The sequence below is a fragment of the Harpia harpyja genome, chromosome 9 (assembly GCF_026419915.1).
Source record: "Harpia harpyja isolate bHarHar1 chromosome 9, bHarHar1 primary haplotype, whole genome shotgun sequence".
In the NCBI taxonomy this organism is placed as follows: Eukaryota; Metazoa; Chordata; class Aves; order Accipitriformes; family Accipitridae; genus Harpia; species Harpia harpyja.
The window spans coordinates 38,095,863-38,114,326 of record NC_068948.1 but is presented as its reverse complement, the minus strand read 5'-3'; the positions used below and the strand labels follow the sequence as shown (position 1 = coordinate 38,114,326).

At 40.0% G+C, this 18,464-nt stretch overlaps 1 protein-coding gene across 1 annotated transcript in view; it reads left to right on the top strand.

The window, feature by feature from the left end:
• Positions 1 to 18,464, top strand: part of GALNT9 (polypeptide N-acetylgalactosaminyltransferase 9) — a 161,602-nt gene that overhangs the window by 21,240 nt on the left and 121,898 nt on the right. Inside the window, exon 2 of the mRNA XM_052797384.1 lies at positions 10,112 to 10,292. Coding sequence (XP_052653344.1) covers positions 10,112 to 10,292 — 181 coding nt within the window. The remainder of the gene's footprint in view (positions 1 to 10,111; positions 10,293 to 18,464) is intronic.

Below are 18,464 nucleotides of genomic sequence, written 5' to 3'. Positions count from 1 at the left end.
CAGGAAATGTCCCTACTTTAAAGAATAAGAAGAAACATAGGGCAAAGAGCATAAATGGTTGGATATTAGTTCTCTTTCCAGATAATTTGTTCTAATCTACATCATTTCCAAGGCTCCTGCTTCTGCATTCTCTCTGCCTGACTAGCTTCTGTGGGCAGAAAAGGAACAGCCCTTCTACAGGCAGAGCTACCATATCACTGCATCCCTTCACCATCATTCAGCAGTCTTCTCACAGATGTCTTGCAGGATTGTCAGTCATCTCTGGATGAAGGTTGAGAAAGAGTATTGCAGGCTTCTACTTGAACAGACAGAAGGGTCTGGAGATGAGGTCAACGTACAAAAACACTGCACCGCCTAGGTTCTAGAGCGAAAAAGTTGCACATCAAGTGCTTCAGTTTTATAAATTATTGTATTTTTTTCCTTTTCAAACCATCAGCCACAGGATACTGTTTGTCTTCTCCCTGGTATATCTTCAGAGATACTTAGGGCTGATACTGAATACAAGGGGACATAAATCTTTCAAGCAAGGATGCAGCAAACTTGATTACAACTATAAAAAATAGTCCTATTTTTTGGATTGTATTTTGGATTTCAGATAAACGGAAGTGCTGGAGTCATCTAAATTGGATGGGGTTTTGTTTGTTGCTCTCCTCTTTGCAGAGTTGAAGGCTGTGTCCCTGTGGAGTGCGATTTTGTGAATGTTTCTGTATGTAAAATTAAATCTCATCCACATACAGCATTCCTTCTAGCTCAGAAATTAAGTACCTTTCATAGGGACAAAATTCAGATCAGTTCTCTGGGCAGCAAATCTTATATAGGCTTACTGCAGGGCCGTGGTGGGAGAAACTGATTTGGGATATGGAAAGTTGGGATATTCAGAAATTAAGGGCCAGCCTCTGTTTAACATTTAGATTGAATTATGAGCTAGACACTACTGACTACTTATGCTGCATACTACTGTTTGCAAAGTTGACTGAAATAGTGTCAAATAGTTTCAAATAAGATTTTTTTTCTGGATATTGTTGATCCTTGCGCTTGCAACAGGAAAATGCTTTTACCTTGCCAGGTTTAGTTTTGGTGCACTGAGCTACTAATGCATTCAGCAAATTTATGCCTATGGGACAAAACATTTTGTTTATATTCTCCAAGGCAATAATCGCAGAGGGCCACTTTTTAGCTATGGTCATTTTTCCATTAACCATCATTTGTGCAGTTTTTATGGGGGGCAAGGAAAGAGGCAGATGCCCGGTTTTGGCAAATTTTTGCATGGGATCCTTTGGCAAACATGAAGCATACAGGATGGGAGAGGGAGGAAAAAGAAAGCACAGGCCGTGAAACTTGCTCAGCATTTTGGCAGTCAGGATAGTATCATAGGATGGAGAAGAAATACCACTCTACATGTGATGCCATATGATACTACCCCAAACTGTTAGCTCCTGCTGACATCACAGGGAATCACTGGACAGAAGATGCTTCAGCTTTTGTCAGAGTAGCCCTGTGTTAGAAACTGAGGGAGGCTGCTTTTTAACTTGCAAGCTAATCACAACAGGACAAGAATTCAAGCAGTCACTGGTTTTGATTTCTGGCTCCACCAACATACCTTGTGCAATCCTGGGGAGTTCCTAAACCTTTCAGCAGATCATTTCTGCCCAAAGGTGGGTAGGATGAGTCCTTCCAACCTCAAAGGCCGTTGGGCATCTAACCTCACTGGTGTTTGGGAGGCACTGAGATATTTCAGTGACAGCTGCAAAACAGCTCCAAGTACCGTAACTTTCTGTATGGTGGGGGATGCTTTCTATTCAGTAGTCCAGTGAAAGGACATGTGAACCAATACAAGCTAGGGCAAAAACATTATCCTGGAACACCTCAATGCTAAAGTATCCAAGGTAGAAGGCTTTTCTTTATTTCTGAAGAAGAAATCTTTTTCTGGTTCTGCTTCTTCTGGAATGTAGTAAATAACTTGGGTGCTTTTTATCCAGAGATTTCAAAGCATTTTGTAAAAGTAGTTACTGCTGCCATTTCGTAGCCTCTGTATGTCCCTTTGCCAAACCATCTGCCTGGTGGGACTCATCAACTCAATTTGAAATTGAGACAAAGCTCATGGCACCTTTTCTCTCGGCCGTAGCAACTGTGCCCCACAGGGACTTGTTTAGCCTCCCCAGGACGTCTCCTCTAGCACCCAGTCTGGGCAATGTACTGAACTGAGCAGCTGATCAGAGTGTCCCTGAGCTGTGCTAGGTGTGTATGAGAGGCAAGGCACTGTTTAGGCAATTGAGCCTTTCTCTGATGTAAACGTGTTATTCTGGAAAATTTGTTCCTCTTATTTTTAGGGATCACTAAAGTGGAGCTATAAACAGCAAGACAACTGGTGAGCTGAGACCTTTTGCTTAGTGTTGAACAGCTTGCTCATATTGCTCTTTCTTCCTCCTCCTCCAACCAGCTGCTTTTCTTGTACATCTGCTTCTCTCTAACATGTACTGTTAACCCCTGAAGGAGGAAGACCAATTTTTTCCTCTATGCCTACAGATATGCCAGAAAGTGAAGCCGTAACCTTCATCTGAAGTTCCTAGTTGCAACAGAACAAGATTACAAAATTAGCACAATAAAGTAATTTAACATGAAACTATCAGGGCTGATTCATTAGATGCAACCAATTTACTACCTGCTTCCAAAAGGGTGTTTTTGCATAGAACTAGCTTAAAAAAATGTTGCAAGCTGAGTCTTGTTTTAGCTGTGCTACTGAACCTATTTTAGAGTCTATGAACCTTTTTCTTTTCTTTCAAAAGATATAACTGGAAATGCTAAAAGTCAGCTTTGTCAATCTATGTAGAGTTGCTGTTGCCCCTGAATTCTTTTTTTTTTCTCTTGGTTAAACTAGAATCTAAAGATTTTTATTGCCTTACAAGGTATGCAGGGATGTTTTCAACTGAGAAATCAGAATTGAAAAAGGAAGGAAACAACTATTTTGCTGATGAGTTTTATGTTTCCTGTTCAAAAAAGGGAGAAGTGTTTAAGGAGTGGCAGGTAAAACTGTTGGGTGACTATGCCAGTTTTCTTAGAAGGAAATGTTTTATACCCTCCTTTTAAGGTGCTAGGAACTGGAATACTTTTGTGCAGTTATTCAAGAGTGCAGATGGTCTAAGTGTAGATAAAACTCAGAAGGTTGGCTTTGAAGCCCTTCTCAACTTAAGACTGAGACAGGTCAGCAAGGGCATTTCAGAGATTTTGCAAGCAGTTCTGTCAGTGCTTACCAAATCTGCTGGCATTGGTGATGGAGCTGGCCTTGTGATTGTGCCCAGCATCCCTGGTACTGCCTGGGCAGACTTTTGATGAAAGAGGCGTGAGGTGTGGGAGCAGAGCCGGAGCTGCTGAAAGGGAGGTGGCCTTGTCAGAAGTGGCAGAAGGCTAAGAACAGACCTGTGCTATTGTGAATGTGGGTGTATAATTATTTTCAGTTGCTTATTTTTATTTTGAATTGTCAAAAGGTTAATTATGTCTGAGAACCTTAGCTGAACCTGATTTACAGCTGCCTGTAATTGTGCTGCAAATGGAAAAAAAAAAGACAGTAAAATAATCACAGATGTAGTTTGATCTTGCTTTTGCCATAGTTTCTCACATAAATCTCTTCAGTAATTTTCCCATTGTGACAGGGTTTATGGTGAAAAATAGAAGGTCTCTTTTCTTCTTAGAAAATTATGCATCCTGTGGAGTAATTCATCTGGTTAAGAAACTAAGACTGGTTCGTTCTGCTCTCTATTCTCCCAGCAATTTCTGTCTTACACAGAAATCTCTGCAGTGAGAGCAATAAATTTGAAATGAATGACAGACACTAATTATTTGTGACCTCATTGTCATCTGCAGCATTGAACTGGGTATGACTGATCCCAGCATATGGGCTGTAGATCTTTTTAGTCTAAAAATTTAAAGAAAAAACAGCTTTAAAAATAGCGGCTCACTGGGCATTGCCACTGTTATTCCCTCTCTCCCCTCTCTGCCCATCACCGTTTCAGAGCTGGCAGCATGATTTCAATGCTTCACTCTGACACGAGCCACAGGGTTACAAACTATCAGCAATGCTGCTGTACCCTGCCCACAATGGCTTTGCAAGCCATGGAAAAATGGGTGAAATAGGTGCTAGTTAGAGCCATAGGTAAGCAACTCAAAGATAAGAGGAGGATCTGGAAGACTGCAACAATCTTTAAAAGAAGAAGAAAACAGAAAAGTACTGTCATCTGATCTGCCTTGGTTAAAGCCCAGGTATATGCTGGAAGTTGAACCAGAAGCACTTCTCCATCTGTCTTTTTTAGGTTTTATACTGGTCCCCATCACTGTAGGACCTAAAGACCCAGCATATAAAATCAATAGTAATTGTCTCTCTGATGAGCAGCAGTATTTCCAGAAATGTATCCCTTTCCCTGTTGTTCCAGTAGGCGAGACCCATGGGAATGAATTTTCCTATGTGCTGTCCCTGCAAGCTGCCTGGGTTTTTGCTGAGCAGAAAACGCCCAAGCCCTAGGGCACAAATAGCTTGTTCTTTGCTGACTCTGTCTTTGGCAGCCCACCTATGCATCCTGTGGGAGCACTGCTGTAGAGTATTCTGCTCCTCCATGTCCTCCCAGGTGTTGTTTCCATGTTCGGCATGTTGGAAGGCATCTGATGAGATGATATTGCTTGATGGTCCCAGACTGTTGGGCACCCCCCAGATGAGGGCCCGGAGGATGTGCTGGAAGGTGTGTCTTGTTCACCAGCAGCCTCTGCTTCAGCCAAACCTGGGGGGACACTGTGTCTCGTCGTCCGCCTCCCAGTCCCATCTTTTAAGGCCAACCTTTTTTGAGAAGGTGCTGCTGAACTGGCACCCCTTTTCTGTTTTTTCACAAAAGGCTGACCGATGCAGGTAACTGTGGATTTGAGGGTTATCAAGTTATGATCTTGACTTAGGTAGTCATGGGGCAAAGCTCTCTGTTGAGGAGACGTTTGCTGAAGCAACAGGTAACCCTTTGAGATGGAAAACGCTACACAAGTGTTATCCTATGTGAGACAGTTATATTGTGTCTAGCTAACCACCCATGCATTGAAGAGCATTGCCTGTAATTGCTGCATTTAACACACAGACGCACGCACACATATAAAATATACTATATTCATTTTTCCTAAGAACTTCTAGAGACACTTGAGTGCTTTTCTTGAAGAATGAAGCAATGTGATATCACTTATTTAATTGCTGCTATATATTGGTCAATGTTACTGCATTGCTATAATAACTGTCCGTCAGACTAGGCTACGCTACAATATAGGTAATGAATGGGGAAAAAACCTTACAGCAATATGTTCTGAGAGTGTCAGACATATGATGACTCTTTCGTTGAACAAGATCAGATTAGCAGCACGAAGAATTAGAATATCAGATTTAGAAAAAAAGGTATATGAAATAATTGTCATTATGCACGGTTTGGAAGGCTATCTGACTAATTCTCTCATACAAAAAATATAAACGTGCTTGATGCTTACCGTGGGTTGAATGTTGAATTCCCCTGTTACTTCTGCTATAAAGATGCAAGTGTTTTGTTGTAAACTGCAAAAGCTTATAATATAAAGTTTTCAACTACTGGAATTAAATTGTTGCTTAAAGTCAAATGAGCACGCCCCATCTTGGAGACTGTTTCATCAAAGCAGGTCAGTTAACTTTAATGAAGTCGTCTTCAATTTGCTTTGATGTAACATCAGCACCCAGCTCAGATGATTCCAAATGATCAGCAAATGAATTTCCACACTGCAGTCTTTCAAGGACATAGGCTTTATGAAGTGTCTAGTTTTCTGGATTCTTTAGCTTCTAAAGTGCCTAATTTGACTCCCTTTTAATAAGGCCTGCTTGTACTTTTTTTTTTTTTTTTGAGGGATCTGCTGACTTTTCTCTGAAACTGAGCCACCCTTTAAGATGCCATATATTGGGCAAGTAAAGCAGAGGCATGCAACATCACTGCTTGCTATTAGTGTCTTTTAAGTCTAAGACTGTATCATGCAGGAAGATTGGGCTGCTGTGCTTTTTCTTTTGAGTGGGGAGAGATTTAGAGTCTCAGACATGTAATTTCTGTAATTACTTGAGCAAGGACTAGTTGTTAGGCCAGGGATGGCAACATCAGGCCTTTCTGTTCTAATTTTTCCAAAGGAAGTAACATTAAATACTAAAGCTAGTCAAAGTGCCAAATAGCCTCTCATCCTAAATTGGACTAAAAGGGACAAATGTTACAATCTCCTTCAAAATGAAGTTCCCTAAAATATTTTCAGAAATATTTAATGTGTATTGAAGTGCTTCACTTAGTAAGGTAAAAGAATTTCTGTTGTTTGAAATCACTAACTGCAACACAACTCTTGAAGAATTTTAGTCATGTCTCAACAGAAACTATGACTGTCTCATTCTCCACTTTTCTTACAGAAAATTGTTTCATTAGAAAATTCAAGTAGTCCTTCTTAAATACCCCAAATATCATATCACATTTTTTGCTTACCGCTTTCTCCTTTGCATGACCCAATTGGAGACATGACTATATCAATTCCTAATTGTTAACCTCCCTTGTGCTAGTTTATCCCTGTCCCTGAAGAATGAAGAAGTATACCAGCTGCAGATTGGTCACTTGATGCTCTCCCAGTTGCTTTATGATGATTGATGCAAACAAGAATGGAAGGTTCTCAGACATTTTTGAACCAGGTTTAGTGGAAGAAAGATTCATAAGGTACATTTCTACGAAGAAATGTGAGCAGTAAAGAAAACTAGTTTGTTATGTATGAATAAATCTGTTCAGTTTTTAGGGGCAAGAATACTGTTTTTCAAAAGATCACGTTGGGCTAATGTTAGTCATTCAGAGTAGGAATGCTTGGTGTGTTTATATATTAATAGCAAACTGCAGGCATCACAGTATTTGTAATAATTAAGATAGAACCAGTGAGGACTGCGCTAGATAATGACAACCAGTGTCCTAAGTCCTATCCAGACTCAGCACACCCAGCTGTGTCTCTTAGTAAGTAGCAATTCAACACAGTGCTATGATTTGGATTTGTCTCTGAGTGAATTGCTACCGGTATAAGCCAGCAGGAAGTTTTGGCTCATGAGCTAGATCCTATTGGGCAGAAGTGTGGACAGCAGAGACACAACTCTGTTTTTCCATTTACCTGAAAATTCAGCTGGACAGAGATTCATGTGGCTAGCCTAAGATGACAAGAAAGGCTCTTACCCCCCTCTACTTCTGCACAGAGGAGGAGCATGGCTAAGACAAGTATGCTAAAACTTTCTAAATGCTTCTGCACATACCTGAAGACAGTTTCATGAATTCAAGAATAATATGAGACGTGAATGAAAAGTATATAGGTATTTGAAATAATTATAATAATCTTTGGAAACCTTTAGCTCAATTTTTTTGAAGTTGTTGCATTAGGTCCAAATTCTCTAGGATTTAGTGGCTTGTGCTGGTAACTCCTTGTGTTTTTTTGTTTTGGTTTTTTTTTTAGCAGAAAGTTGGTGAGCAGGAATAGGTGCTCTGCCATCCTGCTGGGGCTCAACTCAGTCCAGCTGAACTGACTTCTTGCATTCTCCTTGTACAGGTTGAGACAGGACATGAGTACTTTCCTATTTGTCTTCTGGGTTAGTTCCATACCTTACTGAAGGAAAACACGTTTGGGAGAGGAAGACAACATAGCTGTCCTGGGAGGAAGAATATAGTCATTAAACAGTGGGAGGGCTCTGTTTTGCATTACCAAATGTTGGAGGATAAGTCATCAAAGGTGGTCCAAGATCCTAGTTTGGCAGTGTGACTGACTGAAGAAGACAGTTGTCTACTGATACCACGTTCCCTTGCCTTGAGCATACCTTTCATTTTTCCTAGCATTTTGTTTCACTTACAGCTTTGAAGAGGTTCATTATTGATGAAGCATCAGTATCAATCCCAGTAGCTCGGTGCTTTGGTCTTTTCTCTCTGTGTTCCAGTAATACAATACCCTAGAAAAAGATACTGTTTTGAAGCTTCATCTTTCTACTTTCCCCTCATGGGTGCATGACCTGGGGGGTTTCTGCTCGTGCCTCTGTTCAATCTTCCTTGCTAGTGAGACCTCAAGTTCACCTCCCACACACACCTATAACGAGACCATGGCTGTGTGAACCTCTTGTTTTCCCTTCTTTTCAACAACTGACTAGACTTGAATGCTTGGAGCTGTCTGAATTTTTTAAAAGCTTGGCCATGCCAAGGATGTTATTCTGTAGGGCGTCCTGTTTTTCTACTTCTGCCCTCCCCCCTCCTGCTAAGACTCATGATTCACTCTGAGACAGTTGAGCATTTCAGTGCATGATGATGAGGAACATGAAGAAGACATCAAAGACACAAACACAAGTAAGGTCTGTCCTGACTTGGGATCACTGATTGCAGTATGAGGTATGTATTTTTGTAGGCAATGTCTGAAATTCAGTACCAAAATTCACGAGTACTGCAGGTACTCAGTCCTTTTATGTTCAGACAGACTGCATGTAGTATTGCACTGAAACTTAGCACAGTATTTTCTCATAAGCACTACAGTAGAAAATGCTAACTGTACTCTTTCAGACTGCTAACAAACCATTGTCTCTCTCTTCTGTCCTGTAATTAAGCAGAGGTGATGATGGAGCTATAACAAGTGAGGACAGTGTTAGCAATGAGATGCAAGAGACATTCCTTCATGAGGGATTGAACTGTCCCAGACCTTATTGTGACTTGTCCCAGCTTTGTATTTGCCTTGTGTGTTTCTTACTAGCAAATGTTGACAGTTTCTTTCTGTCTTTCTCTTTACTTGTTTAGTTGAAATAATGACATTTTCCTCTTGAAAAATTCTTAATTTGAAAAATGTTGAGCAGGTCAAACTCTAATTTTGTTCTGTGTTGTAAATGATTTGGAGGATATTTGCACATTTCTGTATGGTATCCCCAAGACTATTATAAATAGATTTTTCGCTTATAATGACTTGTTGATAATGAGCCTTTTGGGAAGGAAAGCTTTGACATTAAACGCAGGATATTTGAGGAGCTTATTTATAAGAATTCAGCACCAAGTTAAATGCCTGTTGCCATGGAAGAGGTTCTTGGTGATGTGATCATATGGGCATTTTTTATGTCGGTTTAGTTTTGGTTTACATGTATTTTTGAGTTGATTGGTAACATACCAGTGAATGAAACCTATAAATGGATTGTTGACTGGCTAATATCTCAGCACTAACCAAGTGGGGCTAATCCTTCTAGCTCAAGTGCGTCCAAATTTTCTAATCCTACAAGCTGTAGAGAGCTGAGTATCTTACATAATATACATACTTCGTTCATAAGAGATCTGAAGGACAGAGGAAATCTGGAGTAATTCCCATGTGAAAGATGGTGTCGGCTCCCTAATAGTTTTAGCACATCTTTGTGGGAACAGGCTGGGCAAGGTGTGCAGTTGAGTCCAAATCACCTATCTATTGACTGACATAGGGAAATTATATTTACCCTGTACTTCCTACTCGGCAGCAGCTGGTGACCAGTGTCATAGCTGTATTCCCAGTATGGGAACCAAACCTGAACCATTCAAGAGCTGCAGGTGGTCTTAGAGCCACAGAGCAGATGCCTCAGCTCCAACACTTATTCCAGAACTGACATTAATAAGGAGTTAAACTGGCGGATCTACATGTGGTAGAAATTCGACATATCTCCCTTAAAATGAATGGAGCTATAATGGGCTATATTGGGAAAGGGTCTGGCCTCCAGTTCTTATGAGGAAAATTTATCTTAATTATCTTAAGGACAATTAGGCATTTTGGAATGTTTAGAAACAAGATTCCCATTTCCAGGGATTTATACAGGAAAAAGGAGAAATTGTGAAAGCTGCTAATTGATTCTTTATAGTTCGCTCATTAGTAATTATGCACTGATACTACAAGATGTGTTGATATGGACTCTGGTTTGAAAAGCTGAGGATAATTTCTACAGAGCCATGAGGGTTTCAGAGCTGAGTTTCATGGGAGTTCAGATCTTGTTTATCTAAAAACATTCTGTGGTCCCAGAAGAGGTTAGATCCATTTCCTTTATATTAATAATTTCATTTTTTTTGTCTTTATCATTTAGGTCTGGCAAAGCCCATGGGATTAGTTGAAGGTCCAGGAGGCTTGGGCCAGGGGGGAATGGCTGCTACCCTGAGAGACGATAGCCATGAATCAGAGACTAAGTATGAAGAATATGGTTACAATGCCCAACTCAGTGACAGGATATCACTGGACAGGTCCATCCCTGACTACAGACCAAAAAAGTAAGTTGAATTTCACATTATTATTAAGAGTGATTGATTGTTGTTCTGTTGACCCATGGTGGCGTTCTTCTCTTCACATCCCTTCCTGCTTAGAGTATGACAACAGTCATACATGTACCTCTGAGTTTAGTGAAAATTAAAAAGACCAACTGCCATCTCAAGCATGAAGTGCCACGTTAAATGTATAGCTAATTCTGTGAGTAATGCAATAATGTGCACATTCAAGGACTCAGATCAAAAGCTACATCAGGATATTGGTGTTCATTGGGTTTTGGTTCACTTAGAAAAAGCCAGGCAGTGCCAGCTGAGCCCACTATCAGAGACGAGAGCCTTAGTTTGTGCTTCTTATAGTCATGTGCAATGGAAGGTGGGGCAGTGACAACAAACACTTTGTAGTCACTGGTCACTTAAAAACCCCCATCAAATCAACAGCCTTTTCTTTAATTGTATTTGATGTTGTTAGAATTGTTTAGTCAGGGTTTACAATGTGCTGAAACGTAGACTAAGTGTAATCCACTGGGGTCCTGTAATTGCAATAAGATTTTTTGTTTGTTTGTTTGGAATGTGTGTTTATTTTTATTCTAGTGTTATAGTCTTCACATGCCTGTGCTATGTTTGACATTGCAATTATATGTTTAATATTTGTACTGATTTATTATATTTTGTATTAAATGTCTTTCCAATCTTTCATATTTATGGAGTTATGTATCTTCCAGATGAGACATCCGCACTGTCATCCTACGAATGACAATCAGTAATGTCTTAATGCAGAGGAGAATAGCAGCAATGCCTAGTTACTCTCAGGAGACAGAATTGAAAAGAATACTTAATTAATTTCTAATAATAATCTTCTGTTTTAAAAGACCCACTGTGGCTACTAGGCAGAACTGAAAGTTAAATAAAAAAGTATCTTATTAAGGGGCGAGAAAAGTTTAGCCAAGCAAAACAGCTGTGGTCTGTGAGTAGATTGCAATTGAATTAGGATTTTAGGCAGTTTAAGCTGCCAAAACCAAAATCCAGCAAAACAAAACTTCAGTTTAACTACAACTTTCATTAGCTGTGTTACATAGTAATCTAATCTCAGAAGTATTGACTCAGCATTTGTTTTCTCAGACACTTGCTATACAAAAGAAAACCTAGATAAAAGAAGTGGCAAAGAATAAAAAATCTACTGCTTTGATATCACATTTGATGCAAGTATACTGACTTGTCTAATGGTCTCATCTTTTCATCTCTCTTGATGTATCATAAAAATCCATCATGGAATTATTCTGGGGAAAAAGTAGTCTGTAGTTAAGCAAATATTGGAGTTGTGCATCAGACCTGGTCCAAAGACCCTTAAAATTGGTGTGAATTTTTTCAAATGGAAGTCAGTGATGTTTGACCTGGCCTGTTATTAGCTGCTGTGGTCAGGTGGGTAATAAATGAGAATGCTCTACTAGGAAATACAAAAGTGAAGGTTGCAGAGCTTGAATCTAGCTCAGCAGCTGTCAGAAGCATGAGAGCATTTGCAATGCAGTGATGTTTCACTTCAGATTATACTCTTCCACAGTTTTACTTGGAAGCTTTCATGAGTCATTCAGATAAGCTTTTTGACGTGCTCATTTTGGGAATCTCATAAAGCCATGCTGCATGATTAACTGTCTGAGTTACTGGGAGAACTGCCTTCCTTGTGGTGTTTTGACACTTTTGAGGTGGTTCTAGTTAGCTCTGGATGCTGGAATTGAAACACTTGTCGCTAGATACTTACAAGTCACAGGAAAACCCTTGAGATTGAATTTGCTATGAAAAATGAGTGAAAGTTTAGAGAAGGTAGAAGCTCTTATTATATGAAGAGTTTTATCCACTTGTATCAAAGGAACTTTGGATGCCATTTGGTTGCCATTTTCTATTAGAAATTTCTGCTGTCCTCATGAACAGCATTTTTTGTCTCTGACCCCTTCAAATGCGCAGCTACTCCTATACAGTCTCTCTTGGGAGCTCTCACTCTAATGCTGAGAGGCAGTTTTCACTCCCTACCCTATCAGCATCTTCTTATCCACCATGTAGTACCACATATGCTCACCTAACAGCTAATAGTTGTGCATCATAGCCATAAGGCAAAGGTGAACCTGACTTTCTGTTTGGTTTAGACACTCTGCTCTAATTATATATTGGAGAGAACTAAACCTCCAGATCTTTGAGACAGGCTTTGGGAAAACCACTCTTGTTTTGTCCAACTTTGTATGCTGACTTGCCCAGTGGTCTCATCTCTCTGTCTCTTGATAATAGCTCTCATTGCTGAAACCTTCTCAGTCTGCTTGTGATTTATATTCACGTCATTCCAAGAAGTTTTCATTTTTAAAAAGAGAGGACTTTTCATTTTTAAATTGAGAAGCAAGGTAGAATTAATGTCCAAGGCCATGTACAAAGTCCATGGTCAATCTGTGAATAAAAACACTTATCTGGATTCACATTCCCAAAGTATTAAACCATGCTTTCTCCCCATTCTGGCTTCCATTTAAAATGTTCAGATCTACATATTTGCACACACCAGTAGGTATTAAAGATATGAACTAGGAGAATTTATACTCAAGTCTGAATTGCATAGACACAATTTATGAAAGTAAACATGATTTCACTATGCAAATGTGGGACTTGTAATATTCCAGGCTTAGTCTTCTTTTAAAAGCAATTTGATCAGAAATATTATCTTGTAGTTCATTTTATCTTTGAAGTCCCCCCTTATTGTTGTGCAGTACCTTATTCTGGTAGAATAAGTCTTTTGTTCCATCTGCTAGCATAGCTTCAGTAAACATTCAGCAGTTTAATTGCGTTTCAGGAGGTATTTTCATCCCCACCCAGCAAATTAAAAAAATTATGTTACACTGAAGAGGTGTACAGTCAGACAGCATGACCGTGAAGGCTTCTAAATTGGAGTCACCTCCATGTCCTTCCACTGCAGTAAAGTCTGCAAGCCTGGGTGGGTAGTCCTGCTCTGAAGATGCTTTTCCCATACACTCACACTGTGTTCTGCTTTCCTACCTGCTGCTGCCAGTGCAGATATTCCTTTTAACTCAGAAGCCTTTTCCTTAAGATAGAAACTGCTAACTCGGTACAGGAGACAACAGCAGATTTTGGGCATGTTGTGTTTGTGTGCCAAATCAAAGCAATGACAGTAAATAGCTTGCTTGCGATTTTAATTCACACAATAATTACAAAATTATAGTCTGATCATAACGTGGTGTAATAAATATGTGTCAGCTTTTTCTTCTCTGATATTGCACCTCCCACAGCTTGAATGCTTGCCCTGTCTCTGTGTAGAAAGCAGACAACCTTGGGGAAACAGTTAAAAAACATACTGTGAATTGATATTTCAAGCTATGTTTAGTTTCAAGAGACTTGTAGTATAGAGAAGTTGTAATTTTGTTTTTTAAAACAACACAAAGCCTCCCCAACACTTTTTAAGTTTATTCAGTGTGACCTTGAACACTATTTTAATTTCTTGTTGGATTTCACCTAGATGAAATGGACTGATTTTAAAGTTGTGCTGATTATCTTTCTATAATGTATTATATGTCTTAGTGGTCACTTTTGCCTTGAAGCAGCTGAGTACAGTGCAGCTGAGTCCTCTGAGAAGATGCAAGGACTGAGTAGTGGGAATGAAATGCATTTCAGTTCAACGTCAGGCAGAATACTCAGGATTTATTAGGGTTGGTTGATGAGTATTTAGAAATGTTCAGCTAATCATCCTAGCATTGGACTGACCTGAGATTTTGCTTCATGTACTCAGTGGAAAGTGGTCAATATCTTGTTGTCTGTTAAAATACATGAAAATAACTCTAAAATAGTGGTCTGGTTAGTACTGACTGTTACTAACTATCTAAATTCTAGAGTAAATTTCTTAGTACGTATGAAATCTACATTAATACCAAAAGAATTTTGCAGGGTTATTTTTGTTACAGGGAAATTCATAATGCTTGTTATGGAATTGTTTTCATCCCCTGTCATACAGGCACATACTGAGCTTGAAAAACATTTCTCAAGTTAAGGGCAAGCCACAAGAAGGGGCAAGGAAAGCAGTACAGGTCTCTGCATGTCCCTGCTGCAGCCCCATCTTTGCTCCCCAGTGTGCTGAAGTTTTTCAAGGGCTATACCACTGTGGAAAATATGTTGTGGAGAGCTCAGGATATTTAATGTCCCAATCTCTCTTCCCAGTAGTAAAGTATTAGCAGGACTTTCTAGCCCTCACTAACATACCCTATTTCCTCTGTGCAATGGAAGAAAGAGAAGCTTCTCTTGTAAGGAACAGGTTATTTTTCCCTTGGAAGCACACGGCTAAGCTAGAGCTTGCTCTGTGGTTCTCTGGGAAAAATGTTATTTAATGGTGAAATATTATTGGATTAATTTCCATTTATGTTCTTCCATATTCAAAATGAGTGTTGTGATCACATAAAGCTGAGTACTTGGTGGAGATAAATCCAATGTTGGCCAATGACTCTTATGTATATGTGTGGGAAAGCATAAGCACATGTATTTGTATCAGTTATCTCTACCAGTATGTGTAGATGTAGAATAGTCTTGAATCCTACCCATGGGAATGCCGTGAAATCTGCGGGGCTGTGTGCACGCCTTTCTTACCATAATGTCAAAGGGCCAATGTTTGACTGAATAGTCAAAAATAGATCTAGAGCAACACAGCTGAGATTTTGATATAGATCCCGCACTTTTGAACAGAAGTGCCCAGAGTCAGCCACCTAAACCCCTGCGTAGTCATTTGTCTTCAAGTGGCTTAATTTGTTAGGGGTACTGAGAGTAGAGAAGGAGAACAGGTTTAGCTGGGACATGCTGTATTGCTACAATAGGCTTCAGGAATGGCAGTGGCCATCCATCTGCCCTTTTGGGGGAATAACAGCCTTCACTGCTGCCAGCGGTAGCACAAAATGTAAGTCTGTGCTCCAGTAACAAAGGATCAGACTCAATCCTTCCCAATCATGCATGAAGACAGAGGTGCTACAGCACCATATGACAGTAGATTTTTACTTTATCAAAGATGAAGAACGCAGAAAAAGTCAAAACCTTAGGGAATTTCATTCGAAGGTGGGAGGAAAGGCCCCCAAACTTACAAAAGCTGTTTGTTTTACAGTGTGGCATCCTGGAAAATTGGGAAGTGTCAACTAACCAGATGCTTTCAAACGTAAGCATCGTCTCTCAGGATAACATCAATTCCCCTGTTTTTTCTGGTGCACAGGCTGGATCGCAAGGGGTTGAATTAAACAGGTTGAACACCTGTAAATCTGGCGTTTTCTAACTTTCTATCACTTGACTTTGCAACTTAAATAACTTCTGGGGTTTCTTTACATGCAGGACACGTCCACACATGCACTTGTCAAAACCACTTGCTGTGATGCATTATGCATACTTTTGAGAGAAGTTAATATGATCCCAGAACTTCCATAACAGCTAAATTGGCTTTTACAAGAAATTGTCGCCGCTTGGTGAAGATCTTTAATTTAACAGATCTTTTTTGTGCAACTTGATGCCGAGTGCATTGTAGCAGTTCAGTGATAACAATAATACTAATATATGGATTCAGTCTGCTGGCTCTATCAGCCAAAGAAGATATTTCTTTGTGTTATGGTCATGGATGTTTGTACTGAGAAAATTCAGCCCTAAAGAACAAACTTATTAATGCTGAGGCAACTCAAGTCTTCAGCCATAAAAAGGAGAGGAATCTAGGTCTTGAGGAAATTACTTTCATTTATTCAGTTCTTTTATAGAAGCGAGCATTTTCGTTGCTTGCTATAGACATTTCACAACAGCAAAGGAATTGCATCTCTAGGGCTCTGAAGTGTAATTAATGGTTCATTCCACTCTATACCTAAGGAAAAGCTTTTTTAATTACCTATCAAAAAGGATTCTGGAATTGATCAAATAATGCTATCAAGGGGGCAGACTTGGTAAATAGACCTCTGATTTGTTCATTCAAGGGTTTAATAACAGTAGCTAGTATGAGGCCAGTAGCTAGGAAACAGCCTTTCTGCAAGCGATTGTCCTTCAGTAGCTGGTGAGCTCAAGCCTTTTGAGAACGCAGCATGCTCACCTTTAATTTTGACCCTTTCTTTTGGTGGTAGAACTCTGTGGACTCACGGTGATATTTGAGCCATCAGTCAGCAGCTCTCTCGAGCCAAATCATGTATGTGTTTGCAAGTTCTCTGTCGTGAGAGGAGGATCAGTGGCCTGGTACAACAGCCCCTGCCCGAGGCTGTCGGAGCGGGCAGCTCCTCTGCCTGTCTGTGTTGGATGTCCCTGCAGGAGCAGGGCAGGAAGGCAGATGGCTTTCAAAGAGCATCAGCTTTTGGATCAGTGGATTGGAGAGGGCTAGACCTGGTATTATTTGATTTTCTCCACCTCTGCAGCTTGCTCTGCCTCATGACCCACTTTTCAAATCCTCTGGGGACACTGGGTATTCTTTGCACTGCTTAGAAAAATGACACAAGAATCTCCAAATTAAAAGAGACCCTTAGGATTCTTCCCAGGTTAACCAGAGTGCAACGTAATGGGCCCCTTTGCAAGGAATATTTGAACTGGAACAGATCCAGAGCTTTTCAGGAATCAGAATTTCTGATGAGCAGAAAATGACAACGGAAAAAAAACCACCTAAAAATATTTTTTGTCAGGCTGAACATCTTCTGTGAAATTATTATTTAAACAAAATGTTTAGACCAATGAAACATTTAGTTTCCCATGAAATCATTGGTTTCAAAATACTGAATTTTCTATCACTAGCTTCTACCAATACTTTCAGATTAATGTCAGGTCACAGTAAAGTGAAACATTAGTTAAAATTAAGCATTTCCTTTTTTCAGCTGACAGTTTTTCACAATCACAGTACAGACACAATATTTTGATTTCAGTTAAGCTTATTTTTTAATAGGAAACTTTTTGACTTTTTTTTTTTGCACCCACTCTCAATAAATCTAAAAAACCATGCTAAAATTCTGAAACCCCCATTTTGGCCACTCTGCACATATGACATCAGTTGAAGCAGAGGGAAGGAAAAACAGAGACAGAAAATGAAGCAGACAGAATTACCTCTGGGCAACAGATTGAGATTGTTTATTGGAGGGAAATTGGGTAAGAGATGAAACCAACTGAAGTGTTTTAATTAGATCCCAAATCAATGTCCAGATGTGGATTTTGAACAGTGCAAAGGGGACATGTGTGTACATGTGCTCTGGGACTTTATATAGATCTCAACCAGCTTTGCCAAGTTACACAGGCTGGACATTTCCCTCGGGTTGTGAATCCCTTACAAATAGCACAGGCGCCTTTGCGCACACGTTATCTGTATGCACAATTGACGATACAGCTTCATAGAGACGTACCCAAGTTTGAGCTGACTTTCCGTCTTGCCCAAGAGCAGAAGGAACTTGGGTGGACTGAGTAAATCCCCGTGCTGCTTCCTCTGCGGAAAGCTGGGCTCTGACCAGCTACTGTACAGTGTTTAGTGTTGTAATTCTGACTCAGTTCATTTGGGATATCAGTTGACAACCTAAATTTGCTCATACTGCTGCCTCTGGGCCAGTTGTGCTTATTTGTGTATCCCTGTGTGTGCCAAAGGCTTATCACTGCATTTTGGGAAGCGTTTCGTATTTGGCTGTAAAGGCTCAGACTGGAACTGTGTAAAGCCCTCAAAGGAGGGGAAAAATCACCTGCTCCTTTGGCTGGGAAAGGAAATTCCCTGTGAATCATACGTACCACCAGGCAGCCCCTGGCTTTACACCCAGTGCTTTTTATTTGTACTGTACCTCTGTAGTTGTCACTGAGACCTGTGGTCGTGACTTGACTCTGTTTATGAAGGTACTGCAGGTCTTCTCCCAACCTCTGCTGGAGCTCTGCTCGCTTTGCATAAATAATGATACATTAATTGGAATGTGGGTTCAAACCTTTGTCTCCAAAATCCCAGGTCACCATTAAGTTTTTGAATATTTAATTAGTTATACAATGTTAAATTGCTCCAATGAGAAGGCTAGCTGAGGAACAGATTAACACTGTGACCATGTTTCCCAATAATAATAAAAAATTATTAAGAAATTTCCCAACTACTTTTTCAGGCCATCATCAGGAAGGTTCTCAGACTGCTTTTGTTTGATCAACAGCAGTAGGGCATGGCCATGAAGTAGGACCATG